A 24065-nucleotide genomic window follows, 5' to 3' on the forward strand; every position below is an offset into this window, starting at 1 on the left:
GCAAATTGCAAGTGCAGGACATGCTGCATGAATGTATGTTGGGTGTTGACGACAGAGCACCCATGCAGGGTGTTCTGCAGTCTTCTTCCAACACAGAAGTCTATATGAATCAGGTGAAGGGGACACTGCACTTGTCTTGAAGGGTATGGCAGCCACGACACTGCCAGTACGTACCGGTTAAGTGCCCTGTGGCTCCGATGCACGGGTGCACCCTGTCGTGGGACGGCTGGCAGGCCGCTGATGATCATGGCTAGTATCTTTGATTAGTGTGGTTATTTCACACATGACGATGCACAGCAAGTTGAAAGAAATGGAGCAGCAAGATAAAGTCTACGAGCTCATGATCTACAATGCCGGCAAGCGGTCAAAGATACCCTACCGTTTTGAACCGGAGTTGACGACATACAGAAACCAATATGTTGGGGAACCTGCTAAACCAATCTGATTTTTCTGCATGTGACTTGCTTCAGATGTATTATCTATCTGGATTTCCCATTGCAAGCTTATTGACACATTTAGGTCATATCAAGAGTACATAAACCCTTGTTTATGTACTCTTGGTCATATCTGTTGATGTTGTGTGTACTTCGTAATAGACCCTATTTTACTGACTTGTAAATTTTTGTACACACTTTCTGGGTGAAAAAATGCATGCAAAGCAACCCCACACTGTGTCTGTCATGTTTGTGGTGTGCGATCAAGAAGAGAGGAGAGAGAGAGAGAGAGAGAGAGAGAGAGAGAGAGAGAGAGAGAGAGAGAGAGAGAGAGAGAGAGAGAGAGAGAGAAGTTAGTCCATACATGGGTAGAGTAGAACCCGGGTTAAGGGTCACACCGGATTACTACGGGATTAGGGATCGGAGCCTGGGGGCACTTGGCACGTACATTGTGCGGGTGATCCTTCGGAGCCCGGCGGGGGGGGGTCACTTGGCATGTACATTGTGCGGGTGATCCTTATACCGGGATTTAATTTCCGGCCCAAGGGGGGTCCCCCGTCGGTTTCCGAGGAAGCGTTCACTTTTTTCGCTCCAAACTATTTTTCCGGGGTCCATCTACTCACAAAAAGTCGTTTTGCACACCTTTTTGCCCATCCCTGTACAACTGAGTCCAGCTATGTCCGCGCAGAGTTAGGTGGATCCCTAACCCGGGTTCTACTCGAGAGGACGTAAAGAGTGACAAAATGAGACCATGCACACTTCAAAACTCGCCAGGGCAACGGAATGATAGCCTTTTTTTAACGTGGCAACAGCTCAGATTTTATTCATGATCCGGTAAAAAGGCGGCAAGCTTCAAATGACACCAAGAGTTTATGTACTCTTGGTGACACTCAAAAGAGGGCCCAGCAGCATGCACTTTGAAGTATGCAGTGTGCATTCAACAAAATCGGCAAAACGTGCTTCTGCCTAAAATACAAGATAATAATTCTCAACTGAGGTTGTACTTGAACTATGAAGGAGTGTTTCAATCATGAGTCTCCCGTTCATGCCTGACAAAAGTAGCACGGTTCTAAAAAAAAAGGGAGAAAACGAAGCCCCGCACGTCCACGAGTGTAAAGCAGCGGGGTAGGTCCGGGTACACAAGATGGACCATACAATACGATACTGGCAACACTACAACTTCCAAATTCGGTTTTGGAAACAGTAAAATGGCATTCATTGGTAGCTAACCCATTTGAAATTTGAATAACAAACGAGAGAGCTTGGAAGCTCAGGGCCCTACGCTATGCTTTTTTGCCTTGATGATCTAGACAAAAAAAGCATAGGGATGTTATAAATTCTTTAAAAAAATCCTTTTCTTTAAGACATAACCTGGGATTCGAACCCGCACTATCGCGCGCCCTGCATGCATCCCCCGATACACTTCGCATACATACTAATTCTTCCAAGTTGTTTCACATTGTGATCTTGCATTTGAAAGCCCTATTTGAATATGCATTGTGGCCAGCCGTCTTTGATGGCACGGTACGGTAGGGGATAGGTACGGGACAGGTACGATCGAGGGTAATACGACACTGTCTCCCGTACCGTACCGTACCATCAAACACAGCTGGCCACATACAGCTGACCGCAATATTCAAATAGGGCTTTCAAACGCAAGATAATAACGTGAAGCAACTTGGAAGAATGGGTATGAATGCGAAGTGCATGGGGGAATGCATGTAGGGCGATAGTGCGGGTTCGAATCCCAGGATATGCCTGAAAAAAAAATAGGAGAATTGAAAAATTTATAACATCCTATGCTTTTTTGCCGTCAGATACGGATAGCGCCAGGCGTGACACAAACAAACAAACACACAAACACCAAATTAAAGCTGTGTGGACCCTGGCTAGCGCCAGACGTTACTGAAGTAACGTCTTCTGCATAGCTACGGGAATAAAAATGTCACATTCATGTGTGGATATGCCGTTTCACAAGAACGTAGTGTGGAGCCGGCCTTTTATTGAATGTAGCGTGTAAACATGCTATACTAAAGGCTATAACATTAAAGGTGCCGAAATAGCCCCTAACTAAAAGATTAGATTTTGGGGTTATGGCAAACTAGTCATGCTAATGCCGGTAAATCGGATGCATTGAATCAAAGCAAATCAAGTTTAATATTGGAATTTAATACTGTTGATGGCGTGGTTACTAATTATGGGTATTTATGAAGGTCAATAAATGTTCCCATAGACACTACAGCATCAGCGTTTATTCTATGCTTCGTGTTGCCCAGAGACTGTTTTGAAGTGCGAGATGATTATAATTATAAATTCATACCGGTATAACGGATGGCCACAGTGGAGTACGGTGGAGTCTTTGCACTTTTTCAACACCCCACCTTGGCCTGCACACAATGTTTAGCAAAAAGACGTTGGCAACATCATTACGGTGCACCGCAGAACTGATGTACATGTATATACACTTGAGTCTACACCATGACATTGGAAAGTCATTCTCATATGAGAAAATGAATGAGCACTAGGAACACTACTGGCACTACTGGTGGTACAGTAGACAGTAGTGCAGGAGAATCAGTGCAATCTTGTGCACTGTGCCTAGGTTCCCGGATGAGTAAGTCTCTGTACTAAACTGTTCACACTGCATGCACCATACCTGTCCCGCACACATGTCCACACTGGACGGGAACTGTGCTCTGTGATACAGATTCCCAGTGCGTATGAAAACGCTGCTGTACATAATGCTATCAAGTTCAATTTTTGACTTGCAGCGTCAGACACCTTCACAAATCAGCAGGAGCAGTAGCAGGAGGCAACTCTTGATCCTTGGCCAGTAGTTCACGCAAGCGTTCCACCAAGGCATCCAGTGAATGAAGCTCGCGCTCTCTTGATGGCTGATGTTGTAGTTCATATAAGCCTTCATTGCTCTACACAACACAGAGAACAATCAGAACATACTTCTTTTTTTAAAGGTATAATTATACAGCACCCCGACAGTACGCTGGTACAGTATGTGAAATATAAACCGGCATACAAGTACAAACTGAGGCACAGATGAAATTTGTAGTTATGAGGGTTGACATGAGGCGGTGCACCATGCTTGCTCGTGCACTGCCTTGCACAATCATTGCATACTTGCTGCGGCGTCGCTGGTCATAGTTCACACTTCCCGCAATGAAAGTGTGAACTTTGACCAGCAGTGGCAGGATAAATCTCTGCAACAACCAAACAAATTGGATTTCCCTCAAATTTCGCTCCTTTCAGGCGCGTACACCCAATGTGTCGCGAAATGACTTGTAAATTGAAGTTGTAATTATTCTTTTATTCCTCGCGATATATCACCAGGCAAAGAGAACAATCACCAGGCAAAGAGAACAAGAGTAGAACTACCATTCAGATTGGCAAGAAGAAGAAGAACCAAAACATTTATCTGTTCAAACTGTTCCTTCTCCAATATCACTCCAAAAATCTACCAAGAACTAAACTCATGTGGCAATATTTTCCACGTTCAAGAAATCGGATAAAATACGTGTTACAAGTGAAACCGCAGTGATTCACCGGCACAAATACATGGTGGGCACAGTACAGAAAAACAATATTCATGACTCAGACTGACGTCATGACACAATGTGTTTTTCCGGTCTGGAAAGTGGAAACCACCTTTTGCTCTTGTTTTGGGCCTATCTTGAAATACCAAACTTTGAGTGTATTATCTGGAGATCTCTGACATCGTACAGATACGACCGGCAGTTTATAATACAGTGACTGTGTCCTTTCAGCATTTTTGTAGTGAGAGGGATTGGCTTTGTTTGCAGTTCAGAATTCATTCTTCTCAATGGAGAGTAGCTCCAAAGATCGATCTCTGGTCAGCTCCTGGATAGGCAATGGTGTTCAAGAAACCCGCTTTGCCTCGACATTTGTGTGAAGCACGAGCGAGGCAAAGTTTAAAGATTTGATTTATGACAGCTTCTTCCAGGTGGCTGACTTTCCAAAGCCTTTCGTTCCACTCGTGTGTGGAGATGCTTGGGAACAACAACACAATTGACTGGAAGGCATACAAAATTAAAAAGGCGCTGCTCTCCAACAGGTCTTCAGCACACGGATTAGATTGCACTTGTTGTGCCCACCGAAATCAGTGCAGGGGAGAACAGCAATATGACATTGTATGTATAAATGCCGCTACAAACATTTTCAGTTGCAAGACGAAAGATATGTCTACATTGCAAGTACTACAGTAGTACTAGTGTCCGAGCGCCTCTATTTGTAGCTCTGGTGATGTTTATTATTTAATTAAGCCTGGATAGAACTACAAACGTGGTGCTCTTTAGGCACAATCTTCCTCCGCCTACTCAAGCTCAACTGATGAGGAGTGGTACTTTCTTGCAGGTTTGTCGAGTCAATAGACACCCTTAGCAAGACACGTTATGTTGTAATGATATTGCCGTAAGGGGAAAAATACCGAGATTTGGGTTCGACCTTTAGCAAGATGCACGCTAATTTTAGTACGCTGTTGCCATGAGTATAGCTTTTATTCCGCACGGTACAACCATTTATGGCGCCATATACGCTATACAAGGTGAAATAGGTACGCACTGCGCAATATTTGGCCAAAGAACGCACCGTTTGTCACAACGATAAATCAGCCCCCATAACGTTTTTACGCTGCAGCTTCAACGCTATTTGGGTGATCAAGGTACGAGTACCGTAAAAAAAATAGCGTTACCGTTGTTTGCTAAGGCCGTAAGGGTGTCTATTGGCTCGATGGACTTATTGTGTTCTGGATGGCAGACGTGAGCCAGTCAGGTGGCAGCAAGTATAATTATCGTTGAGGTGGCCACCACTAATTCTCACTACCTATCCACTAGTATAGTAATGCAAGTCAACTAACCTTTTTCCCAGCAACCACTAAGTAAGGCGAGCCAAGCAACTCTGCCTCTTTTAGCCGCATCCCATCCGGCCACCAAAGTCTGTCATCCAAGAGAATATCCGAGCCACACTGAAGATGAGAGTGGCCAGAGCTGGTAGCTGTGCACAGGCTACGGCACAGTGTCTCTGCAACCGAGCGTGCTTTCTCCAGACGTTCTTCCTGCATGAGAAAAGCAAACATAGATGCTTTACATTACACTCAGCACAGTACCATTCCTCTATGTCACGATCAAAATGCTCTCTATTGGTGAGAACTCTTCGGTAGAGGACGGTTGACCACGAACAGCACAAGTAACTTTCTTCATGTTTCTACATTTAATACAAGTATATTCATTGGTTTGAGGAAAAATGCAAACGGGAAAAGTCCGAAGAAAAATTGACCGTCACCACCCGGACTCGAACCAGGGACCTTCGCTTGAGGCCAGCAATGCTCTAACCACCGCTATGGTATAGCTGTCATCCAAGCAGAGACCGTTCAACTTTTTCTTCAGACTTCGAAACTCACGTTTCGTGTGAATCCACACATTCTACAATACTAGTATTACTGGTATGTAATTGTGCATACTGTATGTGCATACTGTATGTGCATACTGTATGTGCATAGTGCTCAATCTCTGGACAGCTGTTCCAATCTCTGGACAGTTAGCTGTTCCAATCTCTGGACAGTTAGCTGTTCCAATCTCTGGACAGTTAGCTGTTCCAATTTTGTTAGATCTCCTACGCGGAGCTCAGAGTGACTGACTGAGCTGATCTCAATGAAGTCTAGTAAACACCAAAGCATTTTTTATACTGGCTCAAAGCATCAACATCAGAGTGCTCTAAGTCTAACTGCGAACACAGTGTGCTTTGCAAGAGAGCAGGTAATTTTCGGGAAAAAATTAGGCTAACCAGAGACAGTGCTCAACTACGCCGGGGTGAGGGAGCGTAATAATTGTGCATAGTGCTTGTACGTACATACTTCTATTTTGTTTACACGGGACAATACCTCTCTCAAAACACAAGTTCAATTACAGTAAAACCCGTAATGGCGACCACTCGGATCTGGCGACCACTCGACCATGGCGACCACTTTTCCTTGTCACGGACGGCATTCACATTCAAAACAGCTCGGATAAGGCGACCACTCGCTCAACGCGACCGGCGACTACCCACCCGCGACCGCGTTGCACAGTGCTAGTACATGTAAATGTATGCATTGCATGGTGCACCATGCATGGTAGATCTACACATCAGTGCAGGAAGTGTAGATGTGCATTGGTGCATGTACGACACTTGACAGGTCTGAGGACCCCAGACACATGAGTCGTGCTAGAGTAGCATAGGTGTGTGCACTGTGATACACTGATCAAAATGATGTATCACATGTGGATATGGTCAAGTGACCCACTGAACCTGGAATGGTCCTGGATAAGAAGACCACCTAGCCACGGCGACCACTTTTTCTCGTCCCTTGAGGGGTTGCCTTAGACAGGTTTCACTGTACTGTATTTTTGGTTACGACCTCTTGATACTTGTACACAGCTCTTGATACTTGAACACAGCTCTTGATACTTGTACACAGCTCTTGATACTTGTACACAGCTCTTGATACTTGTACACAGCTCTTGATACTTGTACACAGCTCTTGATACTTGTACACAGCTCTTGATACTTGTACACAGCTCTTGATACTTGTACACAGCTCTTGATACTTGTACACAGCTCTTGATACTTGTACACAGCTCTTGATACTTGTACACAGCTCTTGATACTTGTACACAGCTCTTGATACTTGTACACAGCTCTTGATACTTGTACACAGCTCTTGATACTTGTACACAGCTCTTGATACTTGTACACAGCTCTTGATACTTGTACACAGCTCTTGATACTTGTACACAGCTCTTGATACTTGTACACAGCTCTTGATACTTGTACACAGCTCTTGATACTTGTACACAGCTCTTGATACTTGTACACAGCTCTTGATACCTGTACACAGCTCTTGATACTTGTACACAGCTCTTGATACTTGTAGTTGTACACAGCTCTTGATACTTGTACACAGCTCTTGATACTTGTACACAGCTCTTGATACTTGTACACAGCTCTTGATACTTGTACACAGCTCTTGATACTTGTACACAGCTCTTGATACTTGTACACAGCTCTTGATACTTGTACACAGCTCTTGATACTTGTACACAGCTCTTGATACTTGTACACAGCTCTTGATACTTGTACACAGCTCTTGATACTTGTACACAGCTCTTGATACTTGTACACAGCTCTTGATACTTGTACACAGCTCTTGATACTTGTACACAGCTCTTGATACTTGTACACAGCATTGCTACATGTCATGAAAAGTTCATGGATATCCTTGACCATCACATTCATACTTGCACGTTTGGCTATTATACGGGCATGGTCACCCCAATGCTTATCAATAGTCCCCATGCTTATCAACAGCGCACCTTTGAGCAATATGTTCCTTAACTCTCTGAATATAATAGCTTGGGAATGAATTGCCATAGGACAATGAACGCTAGACTGTGCAGTGAAGGCAGCGGCTGAGCTTTATTCACAAGACCGGATTTCATTTGCCACCACTACAGGAAACAAAGCACTGAAGAAATTTATCACTCAAGTCAAGTACATACCCTGGGCTTTCCCAGCGAGAGAACTGAGATCGAATGTGGTGCAAAGGCCTTAGGCCAGACCAAGTAGTTCTTTTCATCTGACCAATGTGCTTCAATGATGGCAGCTAGTACGCGGCTGATCCCAATACCATAACAACTCATCACGCATGGCCTGAAGGAACAGCAGAAAAAGTAGGAGCAGAAAACTACCAGTAAATACGTCGGACTCAGTGACCAATCATGGCTCTGTGAGCAGTCTCATGTCCTGTAACCAATCATGCTTCACCGCTTGCAGCGAACAATGCACTGATTCCAATGGTGAAGGTCCCAGGTTGATCGGAGCAGCTGTTCCCGAGTTATACCCGCTTAAAGTTTGCACTAAATTTGGTGACATCATGATGACGTTATAACTTGCCCAGACTAGGCCGGATTTATGACGTCAGAGAGATGAACTTTGTATGGGAGTAGATGGGGAAAAAACAATTTCTTTCTTGTTTCTCTGCAACAACGAATTTCATACTAGAATTTTTTCCAGTCAGGATACCGGTAGGGTGCCATATGTCCCATGCCGAAGTTTGAAAAACATCCAACTTCTTTGGGACAATGGAGAGCCAAAATACTGAAAATTCCCCATCTACTCCCATACAAAGTCTATCTCACTGACGTCATAAATCCGGCTTATAGTCTGGGCAAGTTAATGACGTTATCATGATGTCACCAAATTTAGTGCAAACTTCTAGCAGGTATAACTCCAGAACGGCTGCTCCGGTCAACCTAGGACCTTCATCATTGGAATCAGTGCATTTTTCGCTACAGGTTGTGAAATTTTCATTTTAGTGGCGGTTTAGCGTGTGCGCTAAGCCCTGTTAATGAACATGGAACATCTACCACTCGTACTTAGTCTGATCATGCATCTGATTATGATGTCATTGCTATACACGCGCATCGTGCGCGCCACTCCCCCACGCATGCTTTCCAAATCTTGCTTTGCAGAAAACTCCTGTCATTTATGTTTTCCGACGACTTGACTGGTCACTGGTTTGTCCGTCAGTTGTCAAGTCCTACACCATCGATGCAAAGTCCCACACCATGCTGCAAAGTCCTACACCACCCCTGCAAAGTCCCACGCCACGCTGCAAAGTCCTACACGGCTACACCACCGCTGCAAAGAAATTTGGCCGAAACTATTCCCAAAAAACTTCTTTAGTTTTGAGGGAGTGAATTAGTGACTGTGGCGATAATTATAACAACGGGACGGGAAAATCGCGAGTTCGAGTGTTGTGAGCAACCGACCTTCTTGAGAGAGTGAAAAAGGGAAAAGTCTGAAGAAATAATTGGCCGTCACCACCAGGACTAGAACCAGGGACCTGTGCTATAGCCTATATCCCACTGATGCTCCAAGGCTAAGCCATGATGTAGTCATCCTGCCAGCGGAGACTGTTCAGCATTCTCTTCAGACTTCAAATCTCACTCTTCCTGTGAAACTGCACAGGCTGGTAGGACGCAGCCCTCACTGTCCCTATACACGCACAGACTAGTATGCAGGGAGCCCTAATGATGCATCCTTCTGTTCATCAAGTTCTTTTGTTCGAAGATGATGAGAAGCAGTACCCAGGTATTGCATTTTCTACTTTACGATGAGAAATGGCCCATGGAGAGGTACAAGCCACTTCCAAGGTTTCCGTTGTACCATAAATGTTGTAGATCCCAAAGAAAACCTACACCAAGACTTGGGCAAAACCAGAGAGATTGACTACAGCATCCAGGGCATGATTTATCCGGTATTGCATCGCAGTTTGCGACGCAAATTCGCCTACTTGCGACGCAAGGTCAGGGTTGTGGAGCGAAAATCTGTGATGCATGCCGCGCAGTGCAGTTGAAAGGTCGCGTGAAGTGTGTACCTGTCCCCCGCATGTTCTGAGCACTCGGTACGGTACTGACTCAGACAGTAACACAAAAACGTAGGTGACTGCGCGGATTGTGGAGTCCACAGACTACATGTTACATTGTGTTTTCGATTTCGACAGCATGTTACATGCCATGTTACATTGCAGACTGCACTGATCTTTCATGTAGGTACGCATTGCACCGCGGTACATCATAGTACACACGCACGCACGCGCTGACAGGAATAATATTATGATAGCTACTAGTACATACTACTAGTCCACAAGCAACTGAGATTGTCTTTCTGTTTGAATAACACTCGCCTTGTTCACAAGTAGATTACTCCCTTCTTTTCTAGTAGCAGTAGGAAAATGTTGGTGCAATTTTAAAAGTACCGTGGAGAAATGGAGGTGCGAGTTAGACCCCAAGGAGTGGATCGTGGTTAAAACTTAAAAAGTGGCCCATACTTCGAAGTACAATTGAAGTTGATTGTTCCAACTAGGAACACACGCTTCTTGCCGAACTTGAAACTTGACTGACTCACGACTGCCATCCGGAGCACACATCCAATTGGATGATCCAATGTCACCGGCATCCACTGCAGAGTTTGCCGCGAGAATGCATCGTCGCTCCGTGCTCTCCGGAATTTTATCTGAGCATTTGTGGATGGGATTTCAGGCAGTGATTTGAAGAAAGATAACAGTTTGGGAAAACTGCTACTCAAAATGAAAAACTACTATACAAACGTGTACGTGTGTAGCACTTTTTGCTATGCATGTGGGTTTGAGTAAATCATGCCCTGTGACATCTTTGTTGGTTTTCATTTATAGAACACAATGAGGTGGTCGCAATAGAACAGGCATAACATGAGGGCATCTATCAACAATAGTTCTAAGCCGCGAACCCGATTTCCCGGCATTTCTTACTCTTGTGTATCCTCAGGTGAGGTATAGACAGCATTGAATTGTTTAGAGTACCGATCGCCGAGAAGAAAAGCATGTCCAATCTGAACAGATACAGCAGCAAGGAACACAGATCTTTTATTGCAAGGGAGGGAGGGGGAAGGGATAGAGAGAGAGAGAGAGAGAGAGAGAGAGAGAGAGAGAGAGAGAGAGAGAGAGAGAGAGAGAGAGAGAGAGAGAGAGAGAGAGAGAGAGAGAGAGAGAGAGAGAGAGAGAGAGAAGGAGGAATATATTTCGCACCAGAAAATTGTTGGATAAAAGTCATTAAAAGACCATCTTGATGTTTTTAGGCAGTTACGAAGGAAGTAAGAAAGGAAGAAGGAAGAAAGAAAGAAGAAAAAAAGAAAAAAAGAAGAAGCAAGAACAAAACCGTGATGATTGCCAATATAGGTCAAAGTTTGCAGGGACGTCGGAAGGTATTCAGCATTGGTGCGTCCATGAATGGATGGAGGGTCCAGGGATCCTCCCCCGGGAAATCTGCAGGGAAATTGGGCCCAAATAGCCCATAATTATTTCATTGTTTCAAACATCACAAGATGAAATTATCGGTGCGGCTTTGGTCCACCTGGCTTGGGTGTAGGCGAAAGATTTGTCGGAGCCCAGCTCCTAGTAGAGTGGATTCGTGTGAGCCGGGCTCCTAGTGCAATGAAGGTGTGGAAGAGACCAGCTCCTCGTCCGGTGAAATTGTGCATGAGATAAGCTCTTAGTGCAGTGACTTTTTGGAGGAGACAAGCTCTTTTAAAACATAGTGCAGTGACGTTTTGGAGGAGACCAGCTTATTCTTGCAGTGAATGTGAAGAAGAGACCAGCCCCTCTTGCAGTGAATGTGAAGAAGAGACCAGCTCTTAGTGTTATGGTTTTGGGGAAGCGACCTGCTCCCGGCAGTGGGATTCTAGATCGAGGAGACCCATGGCAGCTGAAGAAAGAGCTCCGCGCCGCGAAAAGAAAACGCCAGCTCCTATGGCAGCCAAAGAAAGAGCTCCGCGCCGCAAAAAGAAAACGCCAGCTCCTATGGCAGCCGAAGAAAGAGTTCCGCGCCGCGAAAAGGAAACGCCAGCTCCTATGGCAGCCGAAGAAAGAGTTCCGCGCCGCAAAAAGAAAACGAAAGCAGCACGGGGCAGCACAAACAAGTAGACGAGACAGGAGACTGACGAAGGCTCGACTTGGTTGGTAATCACCCATCACCGGCCCTTTAGACGCCGGCGTGGTGAGTTAAAACCACGATTGGATGGGCACTCCACTTTCCTCACTGGGTGGCTGTCCGCCAATCAAGGGACGATTAAATTTGAGCGTGATTAGACAGAGTTACGGTCGGTTGAAGTTTTGCACTTGAATGCGGGGTGGATGACCCCTCCCCCTCCCCCCCCCCCCCCGAACTATGTCTACATTCTAGGACTGCATACAGACACGTATGACACACATGCACAATACGAGTATGACACACATGCACAATACGAGTATGACACACATGCACAAGGCGAGTATGACACACATGCACAAGGCGAGTATGACACACATGCACAAGGCGAGTATGACACACATGCACAAGGCGAGTATGACACATATGCACAATAGCAGATCACTGCACTAGCTTACCTCTATAGTCTTCTTTTCCTCAATTTGGCACTCGTCAGAACAATGCCCTGAGGAGAAATGAAATAATGATCAAGAACATGTTAAAGTCAAGGGTGCATGGTGTGTTGCACCTGAATGAGTGGTACAGATAAGGTAGATTCCACAGATAAGGCACCGGTAGGCTATACTATTACAGATGTCGCAAACACGAGCTTTGTAACATGAATGACATGAAGCGTAACACTTCTTACCTATGTCAATATTCCGTGATGCGAGGTTTTCGTGACGGACGTACATATACTTAGAGCGCAAGCTCAATCCTTTTTCGGAAACTATCGTCCTTTTTCAGAGAGATGTCAGGAAGATAGACTTAGAGAGAGAGAGTGGATTGGAGGCACATGCTTTGTTTTTTTGTATTGCAAACTGAGTAAGGATTGATTGCACAAAGACCAGTGTGTGTTCAAGGTACGTGTTGTATAGGGCCTACAGACAGGCTTACAGACAGGCCACCACCGCCACAACATGACAACGAGAGGGGCGTGGTGGTGGGGCGCTCTCACAGTACTTTACACTACTTCAAGTTATCATACCTTGGCTATCTGCCATTTCTGAATTCCATGCTTTTCCACATCTGAAGAAAATGCACACGAAACACAATATGGACTCTGATAGAGAGCCAAGGATTAATTTATACAAAAGAGAAAGGACCAAGGAACTACAAGTTACGCTATACTGTCCACTAACACCGCCAGTCCTTTCTCTTTTGTATAAATTGAAACACAATATGGCCACTTTGAAAGATGAAATGCATGTACACACACACAAGCCTGAAATTCTAGCATTACCACATCCTAAACTATTTTATCCCCAAGCTTTGCCAGTAGGTGGACTACATCACATAGTGGCGGGGCTGACTGGCAACCAACAAGGGACAAGTATAATTATTATACAAGACATCTGACCAAACCCAAGACAACGAGACCACGGCCGAATCATCCATCACTCTCGCTTCGACACCAGACTCTCAGCCATGCTCCACACATTAAACGCGCATGTGACACTCACTTGACAATAACTCACATGCGGACAGAAGCAGGTTTGCACACCCTCTGACAAAGTGTGCTCTTGCATGCACCACATACCATGTACGCCACACACCATGCCATACTCGCGCACACACTAGGCCATATGACTGTTACATCAGACATCGAAACATACAAGATCAGTGTCTGCTTTAGGATTTCAAACCGACCGGGTACACGTGTATCTGGCACAACTCTTCCAACCGGGTCAGAGCCGGGTACGTCCAAGTGCGGCTACTGCGTGTACATCAGGGAGCCGTAAATATTTTAGGACTCCCTGATGTATAATATGTATTCCCAACCGGGTCACAAGTGACCCAGTGTTCCTTTTCCAAACGGGTCCGAGTACCCCCCAACCGGGTCACAAGTGACCCGGTGTTCTTTTTCCAAATGGGTCCGAGTACCCCCAACCGGGTCGCTGACCCGGCTGATCCCGCTCTGGAGCAGACACTGAACATTATAACCATAATGCAAGTCTACAAATTTTCGGCGCCCTTAAATTCCCCCTCCCCCCCCAGGGCTAAAACACATTCAGCCTGTACTGCTGCTGCCTGCATACACTGTCACACTGAACCTCGCAAAACAAAATTTCAGCCGCAACAGATTTTCAGCCAAAAATCCTGATGATGGCTCCTGGCCGAAAATTTGATTAAGAATTATTTCGACTTGCAGCGAAGAGACCACTTGCATTGAAGATGGTGTGTGTGTAAGGGTTTCCATTTAAAAATACCCAGGTTGAAAATAGCTGAAAATAAATATGCGCCGAATATTTGTTGACTTACAGTACAACAGCGTGCGTAAGTCACAAGTCAGTCAAACAACATGTACATAACTCACAAGTCAGTCAAACAACATGTACAGAACTCACAAGTCAGTCAAACAACATGTACATAACTCACAAGTGAGTCAAACAACATGTACATAACTCACAAGTGAGTCAAACAACATGTACATAACTCACATGTGAGTCAAACAACATGTACATAACTCACAAGTGAGTCAAACAACATGTACATAACTCACAAGTGAGTCAAACAACATGTACATAACTCACAAGTGAGTCAAACAACATGTACAGAACTCACAAGTCAGTCAAACAACATGTACATAACTCACAAGTGAGTCAAACAACATGTACATAACTCACAAGTGAGTCAAACAACATGTACATAACTCACAAGTGAGTCAAACAACATGTACAGAACTCACAAGTGAGTCAAACAACATGTACATAACTCACAAGTGAGTCAAACAACATGTACAGAACTCACAAGTGAGTCAAACAACATGTACAGAACTCACAAGTGAGTCAAACAACATGTACATAACTCACAAGTGAGTCAAACAACATGTACAGAACTCACAAGTGAGTCAAACAACATGTACATAACTCACAAGTCAGTCAAACAACATGTACATAACTCACAAACTTATCCTCAAAGTTCAGCCAGAACCTTTCAGCTTAGAGGGCATTGTGTGGGCAGGCGTGCATTTACCGCAATTTTACCAGGTGTATTTTAACACCATTTCTCCACTATAACTTACCCTCACTCAAAACGTTTATACGTTTACGAACTGCACACCACTACATCATAAAGAAGGGGGTGTCAACTGACAACTGCTCTATTCAGTGGCTACTCAAGCAAAGTGCGAAGTTACTTTAAAAAAAGAAGAAGATAGCTTACTGGTAGTGTAGAATTAGCTAACACTACTAGTAGAGAACACTAATAGTAGAACTTACGTTGAACAAAGAAATACAGTATCTTGACCAGCTTCTGAGATGGATTGAAACTCGCTGGATAGTTGGCCACCCATGAGACCCACATCACCATCCACTACACACAGACACAGACACACACAGACACAGACACACACAGACACACACACAGACACACAGACACACGCACGCACACACACACACACACACACACACACACACACACACACACACACACACACACACACACACACACACACACACACACACATACACAGCCAATCAGCCCGTTGTACACACGTGCACATGCTGACCATTGCGCAATACATACCAAACTGTGCTCACAGGGACACACGAAGCAGAGAACCTGTGGAGCGGGGGGGGGGGGGGGGGGGGGGGTGCCATTGTGTTCCTCGTTTAAAATTATTTACTCTTTAGATTCTTTGTTCCCATGACTAGTCACATAGAGTCACAAATCCCTGAAAAGTAGTCACTTGTGGATTGTTGGAAAAGAGACACAAAAATACTAATACCATATTGGTTCTGACCTTGCAAGGAATACCTGCTGTAGATAACCGATTGCAGAAGCATTACACTATTATAGTGCAGTGAAGTCTGTAATGAACAGAATGTCAAATTCCCTGCAGACAGACTTCGGGTGACTGGTCTTGAGGACCAGTGGAAACTGTGACTGGTTGTTGGGTTGTGTGACTGGTCATTGAGCATTCATGACTCTATGACTCACTACAGGACCTGTGACTGCTTACAGGACCCGGATTGGTCACTGAGTCAAATCTATTTATACTACAGTAAAACCTGTGAAGGCGACCACTCGGATAAGGCGACCACCTGTCCTAAAAGACCACAGAAACCAGGACTAAGGGATGCTATTTCCAGACAAATGACCCCGAATAAGGAGACCACCTGGTAACAGAGACCACGTTTTGAAGGTCCCTTGAGCGGTCACCATAGACAGGTGTCACTGTAATTGACGGAATTCTGCATTGGAACACTAAACAGCCCAAGATGACCAATATCCCCTATGCCGCCTGGATATTGCACAAGCTCGTGAGAGTCAGCGTAACAAAACGCACTGGTCCAATGCTTTATTGTGTACTAATCTTACTAATCTTGTTTGTAAAAATATCGGCGTGTGTCTGGCAGAGATGCAAGCAAAAGTGAGGTTCATCTGAAGGTCAGTAAATTGTCATACTTTCACTGGGGTCACAAAGGGCTACTGGTAACCCAAAACTAACCTTGCCTAAAAGGAAGCTCAAGTGCTCTGAATATGCGGTTGTAAGCATCGCATACTTGCCCAAAGGTTACCTCCGCTTTGGCAGTGTTGATATCAAAGCAGTACAAATCTGCACACATCAAAAAGGAACAGGCAAAGAACAATGAAATGATATTATGATTCGAAGAATTGATGTTTGTTATGGCCAAACTTTGATCTTGTTCACGAGTCATTGCACCTACTTTTTTTTCCACGCATTATACAACTCAACCACGAACCGGATTTCATTTCATGTAAAAGTTCGCAGCGAATCACTGAACTCCCCTTACATACTTGTACAATCATGTATATAAAGTGTACATTTTAGTTCTCACCTTTCACATTTTCTGCTTCAATGGCATGATTATCTTGCACTACTACTGGTGTCATTGTTCTGGCTGTCTCCATGTTCATATCTACTCCTATAGAGTGCATTGTGCTTTCATTTACTGCTCTTACTAGCGACGGCAGCCATTGATGAAAGTCACAAGAAAACGTCCCAGCTAACCCAGAAAATTGGTTGTAACGTGCATGTAATGATGGCACAACGCATACTAGTAATGGCCCTGGCTAATAAACTGAATACAATGGGGAATACAATGTGTGCATACCTAAAACCAAACGTTGCCTACCATACCTTTCATCAAAAATTCTCTTGTCCTCAAAAGTCCGGTGTGAGATTCATCCCGGAACTTAGCACCGATCTGTCAGATACAGGATGCAATGGTCATCACACTTAACAACGAAAGGTGTAACAAGAAAACAAATGAACTCCCCCCCCCCTCTCTCTCTCTCTCTCCCCGCAATGTACACTGGTCATGACCAAAGACATTTCCTGCCGTCTCACCACGGGATATAGGCAAACAATAATCTCTCGCATGAATAGACCCCAGAATGATACTCATATAGGGCATACTTGTGCATTTTGTTATGCTTATGGGCCCTTATGAGCCTCGAAGTTTGTAAAACGGTGTTTTTCGTACATGTACTTTCAAGTTGCCATTAGTACAGCACAACTCATAAGTGTCCCTCATATGGTCAATGCATGCCAGGGAACACTTAGAACAGAGAAAACAGACCTTTCCTTCGCAACTCAAACATTCCAGTGCAGTGCAATCTTTATACTTCATGTGCGTGGTCCTACACTCCCAGTTGCGTCATCATGGTGCAAATTTGCTGTTGCAGTTCTGTCAGTTACGCGACCTACACAGTATGCAACTTCACACAAGGCTCATTGGACCTTAGTAGTGTTAGCCGGCCACACTGACTCTTGTTGGGTGAAGTACGAAAATATGAAGTGTTGCTTATACACCGGAATATACATGTACGGTGTAACATGTTATTTGTGGGTCCAACCTTACCTGATACATGCGGATAGGGAGATCATGATAAGATGGCTTCGCATTGCAACCAACCAGGTTTGATATTGCTTCCTCGTGGGTCTAAGAACACGCACGTACAACCAGCCAAGCATTATTTTCGTACTTGGCGTTATTCAAAGTAAAGAAATGCAGCGTATTCCCAGGAATACATGTGAAGATTTCGGATAGAGGGGAAAGTAGGAGGGGGGAGAGATGGAGATACAGATAGATAGATAGATAGATAGCTAACGGAGGTGACAACGACACCAGGACTTGTAACTGTCGGGCGAAAGACTCATGTCCACTGGACGGAGCGTGTCTAACGGAGAGCATCGTGTATAAGGCAAGAGTCACCGCAGGTATGGAGAAGAAGGAGTATACTGGATTAACAGCAACAACATTCAAACAACGCTGCTATAACCACCAATCCTCATTCCGCCACAGACAACATGAGAAGGACACCCGCCTATCGCAGTACGTCTGGACCAAGAAGGATGAAGGGAAGGCATGCAGCATTCAATGGGCGGTACACCGCAGAGCAGCGGCCTACAGCAACAAAAGCAAAAGGTGCAACCTGTGCCTGGCGGAAAAATTGGCAATCGCGCAAGCACCTCTCTCTCAACAAAAGGTGTGAGCTTGTGTCAAAGTGTCACCACGAGAATAGGTACTACCTTCGGAACTTCAAACCATCCACAGCCATCACCTAATTAAGTAAGAGACAACCGGCTCCAGTGGTTGTCACCTTTCACCACTGCTGTCATTCACACTTTTACTTTTGGATTTGCCTCATGATGCAGTCATTCACGCTTTGCACTGCCGCCATTCACAACTTTTAGATTTGCGCCATGCTGCAGCTATTTACACTTTGCTTTGTGAGTATATAAACCAATACTGATCCAGATTTCTCATTACTGTTTTCTGATGATCGCTTAGTGCGTGAAACTCGGAGTAAAAACACTTTCTCTGTCCTCCTATTGTTTGTTTGTTAGATAGATAGACACGGAAAAGAGAATAGGTCCAGTTTGGATTTGTCGTGACTTTGTGCATTGAGCACTTTGCCGGCAATTGCCAAAATTACTCCTTTGTAGATGGATGGATGGATGGATGGATGGATGGATGGACGGACAGACAGACAGACAGACAGACAGATAGATAGATAGTGATTGATAACTTAAGAAACTTGGAGTAGGAACAGATGATGTTTCCTTGGTGAGGACCGCTTTCACTGTGTGTAGATAGATAGATAGATAGATACAGTCGTCCCTCTCTAATCCGGCACCTTTTGCAACGGCATTTTCTGCTGGATAATATAATAATAATAATAAAACAGGTCGCGTAATGAAGCAGCATAACGATAGATGTGCAAAGTCATGATGCCTGGTCCGCTTCTGTCCTGGGTTCACTACCCCGTGCGTTGCAGCCGCGAGCAAAACCAGCTCAGGCTGAGAGTTCCCTCCATGATTGCTTGTCCAAAGCGCGCATTCTGAGCCCACTCAGATCAGTCATGGTCTTCAGTGGCATGTCTCTGGCAGCTGTGCTTGCCTTGACTGCCGTGGCCAGGTTCGATTTCGGGCGTCCACGCACACCGGTGACATCTCGACGGAAGTAGTTGTCCATTGCCTGCTGTGGCGGGGCATCTGAGGGCATCCTCAGAACATGACCCAACATCCGGAAACGGCGGACAGCAACGGTGTGCGAAAGTGGCTGTGTGTGTGCTCTGGAATATAGGTCTTTGTTGGATCTGCTGGATAAGGCCGAGTAAAAAAAATTACTAGATGATCGTCCTTTTTTTTGGAAAAATCGGGGAGGGCGGGAGGATTTTATTTTTATTTTTTTACTTTTTACCCTCTCATGCACACAGTGTACACAACAACATCAAGGTTTTTTTCTCTTTTTTTCTTTTTTTTTCTTTTTTTCTTTTTCTTTCTTCAGCAGATCGATACTGACGTTGTGATATACTAGTAGTATGTGGTCCATATAGTAAAGAAAGTATTAAACAAAGCGTGCACATGTTTCCTGCATCCGCGATCGGTAAAAAACCAACGATTTCGGCAAAAACTCACGATTTAAAAAATAAAATATTTCTTGGGGCGCTGACAAAAACTGGGGCGGACGGGGACGATCATCTAGCTTTTTTTTTTACTTGGCCTAAACAAGGGTGCTGGATTATGAAATCCTGCCCTCCAACCCGGCCCACATGTTATCATACATGTTTGTGTCGTACGTCAAAACGTAGGGATTTTCTGTGTCAAACCAAGTACTTTGTGGAATGCATGTCTATAAGTTATACACTTAGGAATATCCTATGTACTGGCATGGGATATTCCCTAGTGTATGTTGCATGTGTTGTGTATGTTACAATGGTCTATGACAGTCTGCGATGTACAACTGCTGGATTAGAAAATCGAATTATGTACAGTTTGAGTGATTTGTTGCAGAAAATCGCTGCTGGAGGCGGAATTCAAGTGCCGGATTAAAGCGTAGAAAATGAACTGAAAAAATCCGTTTTGCCAGAAAGTGTGCTGGTTTGCAAGGGTGCTGGATAAACAAGTGCCGGATTAGAGAGGGACGACTGTAGATGGATGGATGGATGAATGGATGGATAGATAGATAGATACAAAGGAGTAATTTTGGCAATTGCCGGCAAAGTGCTCAATGCAGTCGTCTGATGATTGCAGTGGCATGAAACTTTGAGTTACGACAAATCCAAACTGGACCTATTTCTCTTTTTTTCGTGTAGATTGAACATTCAGACAAAGATAAAAATTACGAGTTACTCCCTTACTGGCCCTAAGCAACTGAATCGACCGGAGTGATCCTTGACTCGAAACAAGGAATTGCCAAATTCATCCCAGCGTCCTGGGGAAATGAAATGAGAAGGAGAAAAGCAACAGGGGCCACGTTAGTCACAGCTGCTCTCTATTACTATTATAATTGAATTGCATCGAGAGCAAGAGACCTCTATTATGTTTGAACCATCTGATAAAGACCCATCTTTGCCCATTAGACGTAAACGACCGCTTCTTCCTGTAGCTTGTTACTGTTTTCTGAGCTTTTCTCTGGACCAAACAAATGTTGTAGATGCATCCTAGACCTGATTTCCACGCGGCCAGCTCAAATGGGAAAATCCAAAATCTGTTCACCAAGGACGCAACCAATCCCAGCCAAGCTGTGTTCAAGTTGGCACAACAGGTATAAAGAGCCCGGCATTACAGAGACTTTCTTGCTGCCATGTGCTTCAATCTGTCAGTGTGTAACAAGGAAGTGAGCCCAGAGAAGAAAATAAGCCTGCAGGTGGAACAAATTTGGGGTCTTCAAAGGAAGATTGAGACAGCCTGAATGCAAGCAACCAGGGTGCCAAGGAATACATCATTGACTAAGGGATACGAATTTCAGTCACATGACCCTGGATAAAGAGACCACCTGTACACAGCAACCACATTTTTCAAGGTTCCATGAGCTCTCTGCCCACCGGAGGACAAGGTTAGAGAATTAAATGGCAAGTCCATTACTATGCTGTACTCTATACGAGGAGTGATATCTCGATTTGTACCACCATGCACAAGCTTTCCCCTCACCGCTGCTAGGCTTTAGAAAATACATCCCTATTCGGACCGCAATGTTGATAATCGTGGACTGGTATAGACTACTTGTACTGAAATGACTGCCTTTATTCTACTTCTGTATGTCATGTGGACGCACTGCATTCTAAGGCAAGTGCCAAACTTCTGTTATGGCCCGCTGTCAGGGACGCGACTCAGAAATACAGCTAGGCGCATGTTTTACCTATCATTTATCCAGTCCACTCTTGAGTACTCCAGATTATGTTCACAGCCTTAATCCAGAAGAATATAATACTCTGACGCCGTGAGTCCTCTCGCTGTACATGTACACCTGTTCCCTATGTTAAATCCGCAATCAGTACCCCAGACCCACGTTCGCACATCCTCTGGGTTGGAGCTGCCAAAGGTGTTGGCCCGATATGGACCACACTTTATGCTATATTGCTTCTAAGCCTCCACTCTGCGCTCCTCCCCCACGCAATCTCTTTTCTGTGACAGCATACTTACTCTCCTGGGGCGCCCCGTAAGAAGGCAATATCTCTGTGGGGACTGCCCTAGTAAAACATAAAGAAATAATAATAATATCTGTTCTGCATCGACAGCGGAAAGCCTCCACTCACCAGACTCTTGCATAATGGAATCAGCTGTCAGGATTGGCAAGTTGATCTTGTGTGCGTTCACTCCACTCATCTGTGCCTCAATGAGACACATAACTTTGTCAACGACCCGTTGCCCAAGCGGCATCATGGCAACTGTTCCTGGTGAACTACCGGGCCGGACAAGACCACCTCGGAACAGGCCCTGCAGAGAAGTTTGTAAAAAAAAAGAGCATACCAAATGCATAGCGGAATATCCCCTGAAAATGTACTTTGAAGTACACATCTCTAATACAGTACTACATAGCGTGATGATAGCTATCTCGAAGACAAAAATACAATGACCCTCAGGAAAAGAACAAGCTTCCGATCCCTCACAATCAACATTTTCAAAATGTTTCCACTAATACATTCATTGCCTGCTCGTCAGCTGGAATACAGGCAGAAAGAAACTGGCAAGCACATTCTGAATTCAATTATAGTAGTGATAATTATGATAGCAACAGTGCAAAAAAAGAGCAGCCAAAAACAACACGGTACACGTGGTAAGGCCGCGGTCACACCGAGCTCGATTCAGCCGAAAAAAGCGCTTGTTTACGTCACTATTACCATGGAAATGGCTGAAAATGTCCTACAAGCGACTCTCAGCCGTTTTTTTCGGCTTGTTTCAGCCACAGCTTGTACAAGCGGCTGAAAGCCGAAATTCAAAAAATAATTTGAGTGCGCTTGGAGCACACCATGTAGCTAGTTGACATGATGAACTGATATTGATGTTCTTTCTTGTGTCCGTGGAACCGTGCTATCCCTGTGCCTTTGGTTTTTGACCATGAGTCTGTCTATCCAACTACACTGTATTCAGTTTGATTTGGATTTTGTCCGACGACCATGGATTTCTGCCGCTGTGCCTCTAGACTGCGCAGATTGTTGGAGCTGTGGTTTGAGGCCAAGACAAGGCACCACACTCACGACCGAATTCATGAAGAAAGCCGGGTACGAAGAAGAGAGTGGATTGCAACTGAGTTGAAGAACGGCAACCGGCGGGGCAGAAAGCTCGACATCAGGAAACACCACCCGAACCATCGCGTCTATGCACACCGAACAAATAAAAAGAGCACGACTTCGCAATTCAGAATCCGGGCTTCCTTTGCTTCTTCATCAAAACTGAACACTAGAATAAGTACAGTTTTAGATCGCGAACGTTCTGCTTTCCGGTTTCTTGCAAACATTGGTGTGTTTCGAGATATTCAAAATTTGGCGGGTAAGAAAAACAAGTCATTCAAGCTTTGCACTCAAGGTCTGGTGTGACCGCGTCACAGGGACCATGCAAGCCAGCTGAGCGCCAGCGATAACAAGCCCAAAGTGGCTTGTTTCGGTGTGACCGGGGCCTAAAAGGTATAACCTCATCCACATAGAAGGAATGACAAAAGGTGCATGTGCAAATAAACCAAACAAGACTATGATGTACTGCAACAATACACAAGCAAGGGACAAAGCTAGCGAGTTGTTGGCGACGTTTTGTTATTCGTTACGCCTTTTACCCTGCTTTTTTGTTTGTTTGTGCCTACTCGTCTTTGCGCTGTTGCTACATGTATCATAAAATTTTAATAAACAAATGATTGCTGTGTTGCTTACTCTGAAATGGTTGGCAGACTTTTCTTCGGAAACATACGAAAACCCAGCGCGAGGATAAAGTGTAGATGACAGTGAAATACCACGACGAAACATGATGATTGATTGGTTGAATTCTGCAACTGTCTTACACTAAGTAACTGAGGAAACTCAAGCACAGTGCGTGCTGCTGTACTTGAAGCCAGGCCTAGTAATACTACCATGCGTTTCAGCTACCTACAGTTCATAACTCAAGAGACACAGCAGATAATATATCTACCTGTGCTGTCTTGCAATTATTTTGGTAAATGGCATGATGCCATTGATGATTAAATTTTGATTTTGAACCATGTCAGATCTGCAGAGACGACCACAGATTGTTCAATAAAGCTGCATGGTTTGAAAAATGAAACAAAAAAATTGTGCATGCCGCACGCGCGCCGCAGGGTTTTCCCCTGCG

The 24065-nt window shown here is 44.7% G+C and overlaps 1 protein-coding gene across 2 annotated transcripts; it reads right to left on the reverse strand.

The window, feature by feature from the left end:
• Positions 1–2302: 2302 nt before the first annotated feature.
• LOC135822590 (probable proline--tRNA ligase, mitochondrial) lies at positions 2303–23937 on the reverse strand. 2 transcript variants are annotated; one of them, XM_065335396.1, is made up of 14 exons: positions 23630–23937; positions 22964–23082; positions 22022–22202; positions 20624–20697; positions 17839–17919; positions 17115–17181; positions 16461–16568; positions 15229–15322; positions 12996–13036; positions 12427–12473; positions 10795–10874; positions 8003–8153; positions 5323–5520; positions 2303–3361 (listed from the first exon to the last, which is right to left on the reverse strand). In XM_065335396.1, exons 2-14 carry the CDS (start codon positions 23075–23077, stop codon positions 3218–3220), a joined length of 1380 nt encoding a protein of 459 aa, XP_065191468.1. In that variant the 5' UTR covers positions 23078–23082; positions 23630–23937; the 3' UTR covers positions 2303–3217. The 2 variants fall into 2 exon arrangements, with proteins under 2 accessions (XP_065191468.1, XP_065191477.1); XM_065335405.1 differs by lacking the exon at positions 22964–23082 and having other exon boundaries at positions 23630–23935.
• Between the last annotated feature and the right edge of the window lie 128 nt (positions 23938–24065).

Source organism: Sycon ciliatum, chromosome 1 (genome assembly GCF_964019385.1).
Source record: "Sycon ciliatum chromosome 1, ocSycCili1.1, whole genome shotgun sequence".
Classification (NCBI taxonomy): Eukaryota; Metazoa; Porifera; class Calcarea; order Leucosolenida; family Sycettidae; genus Sycon; species Sycon ciliatum.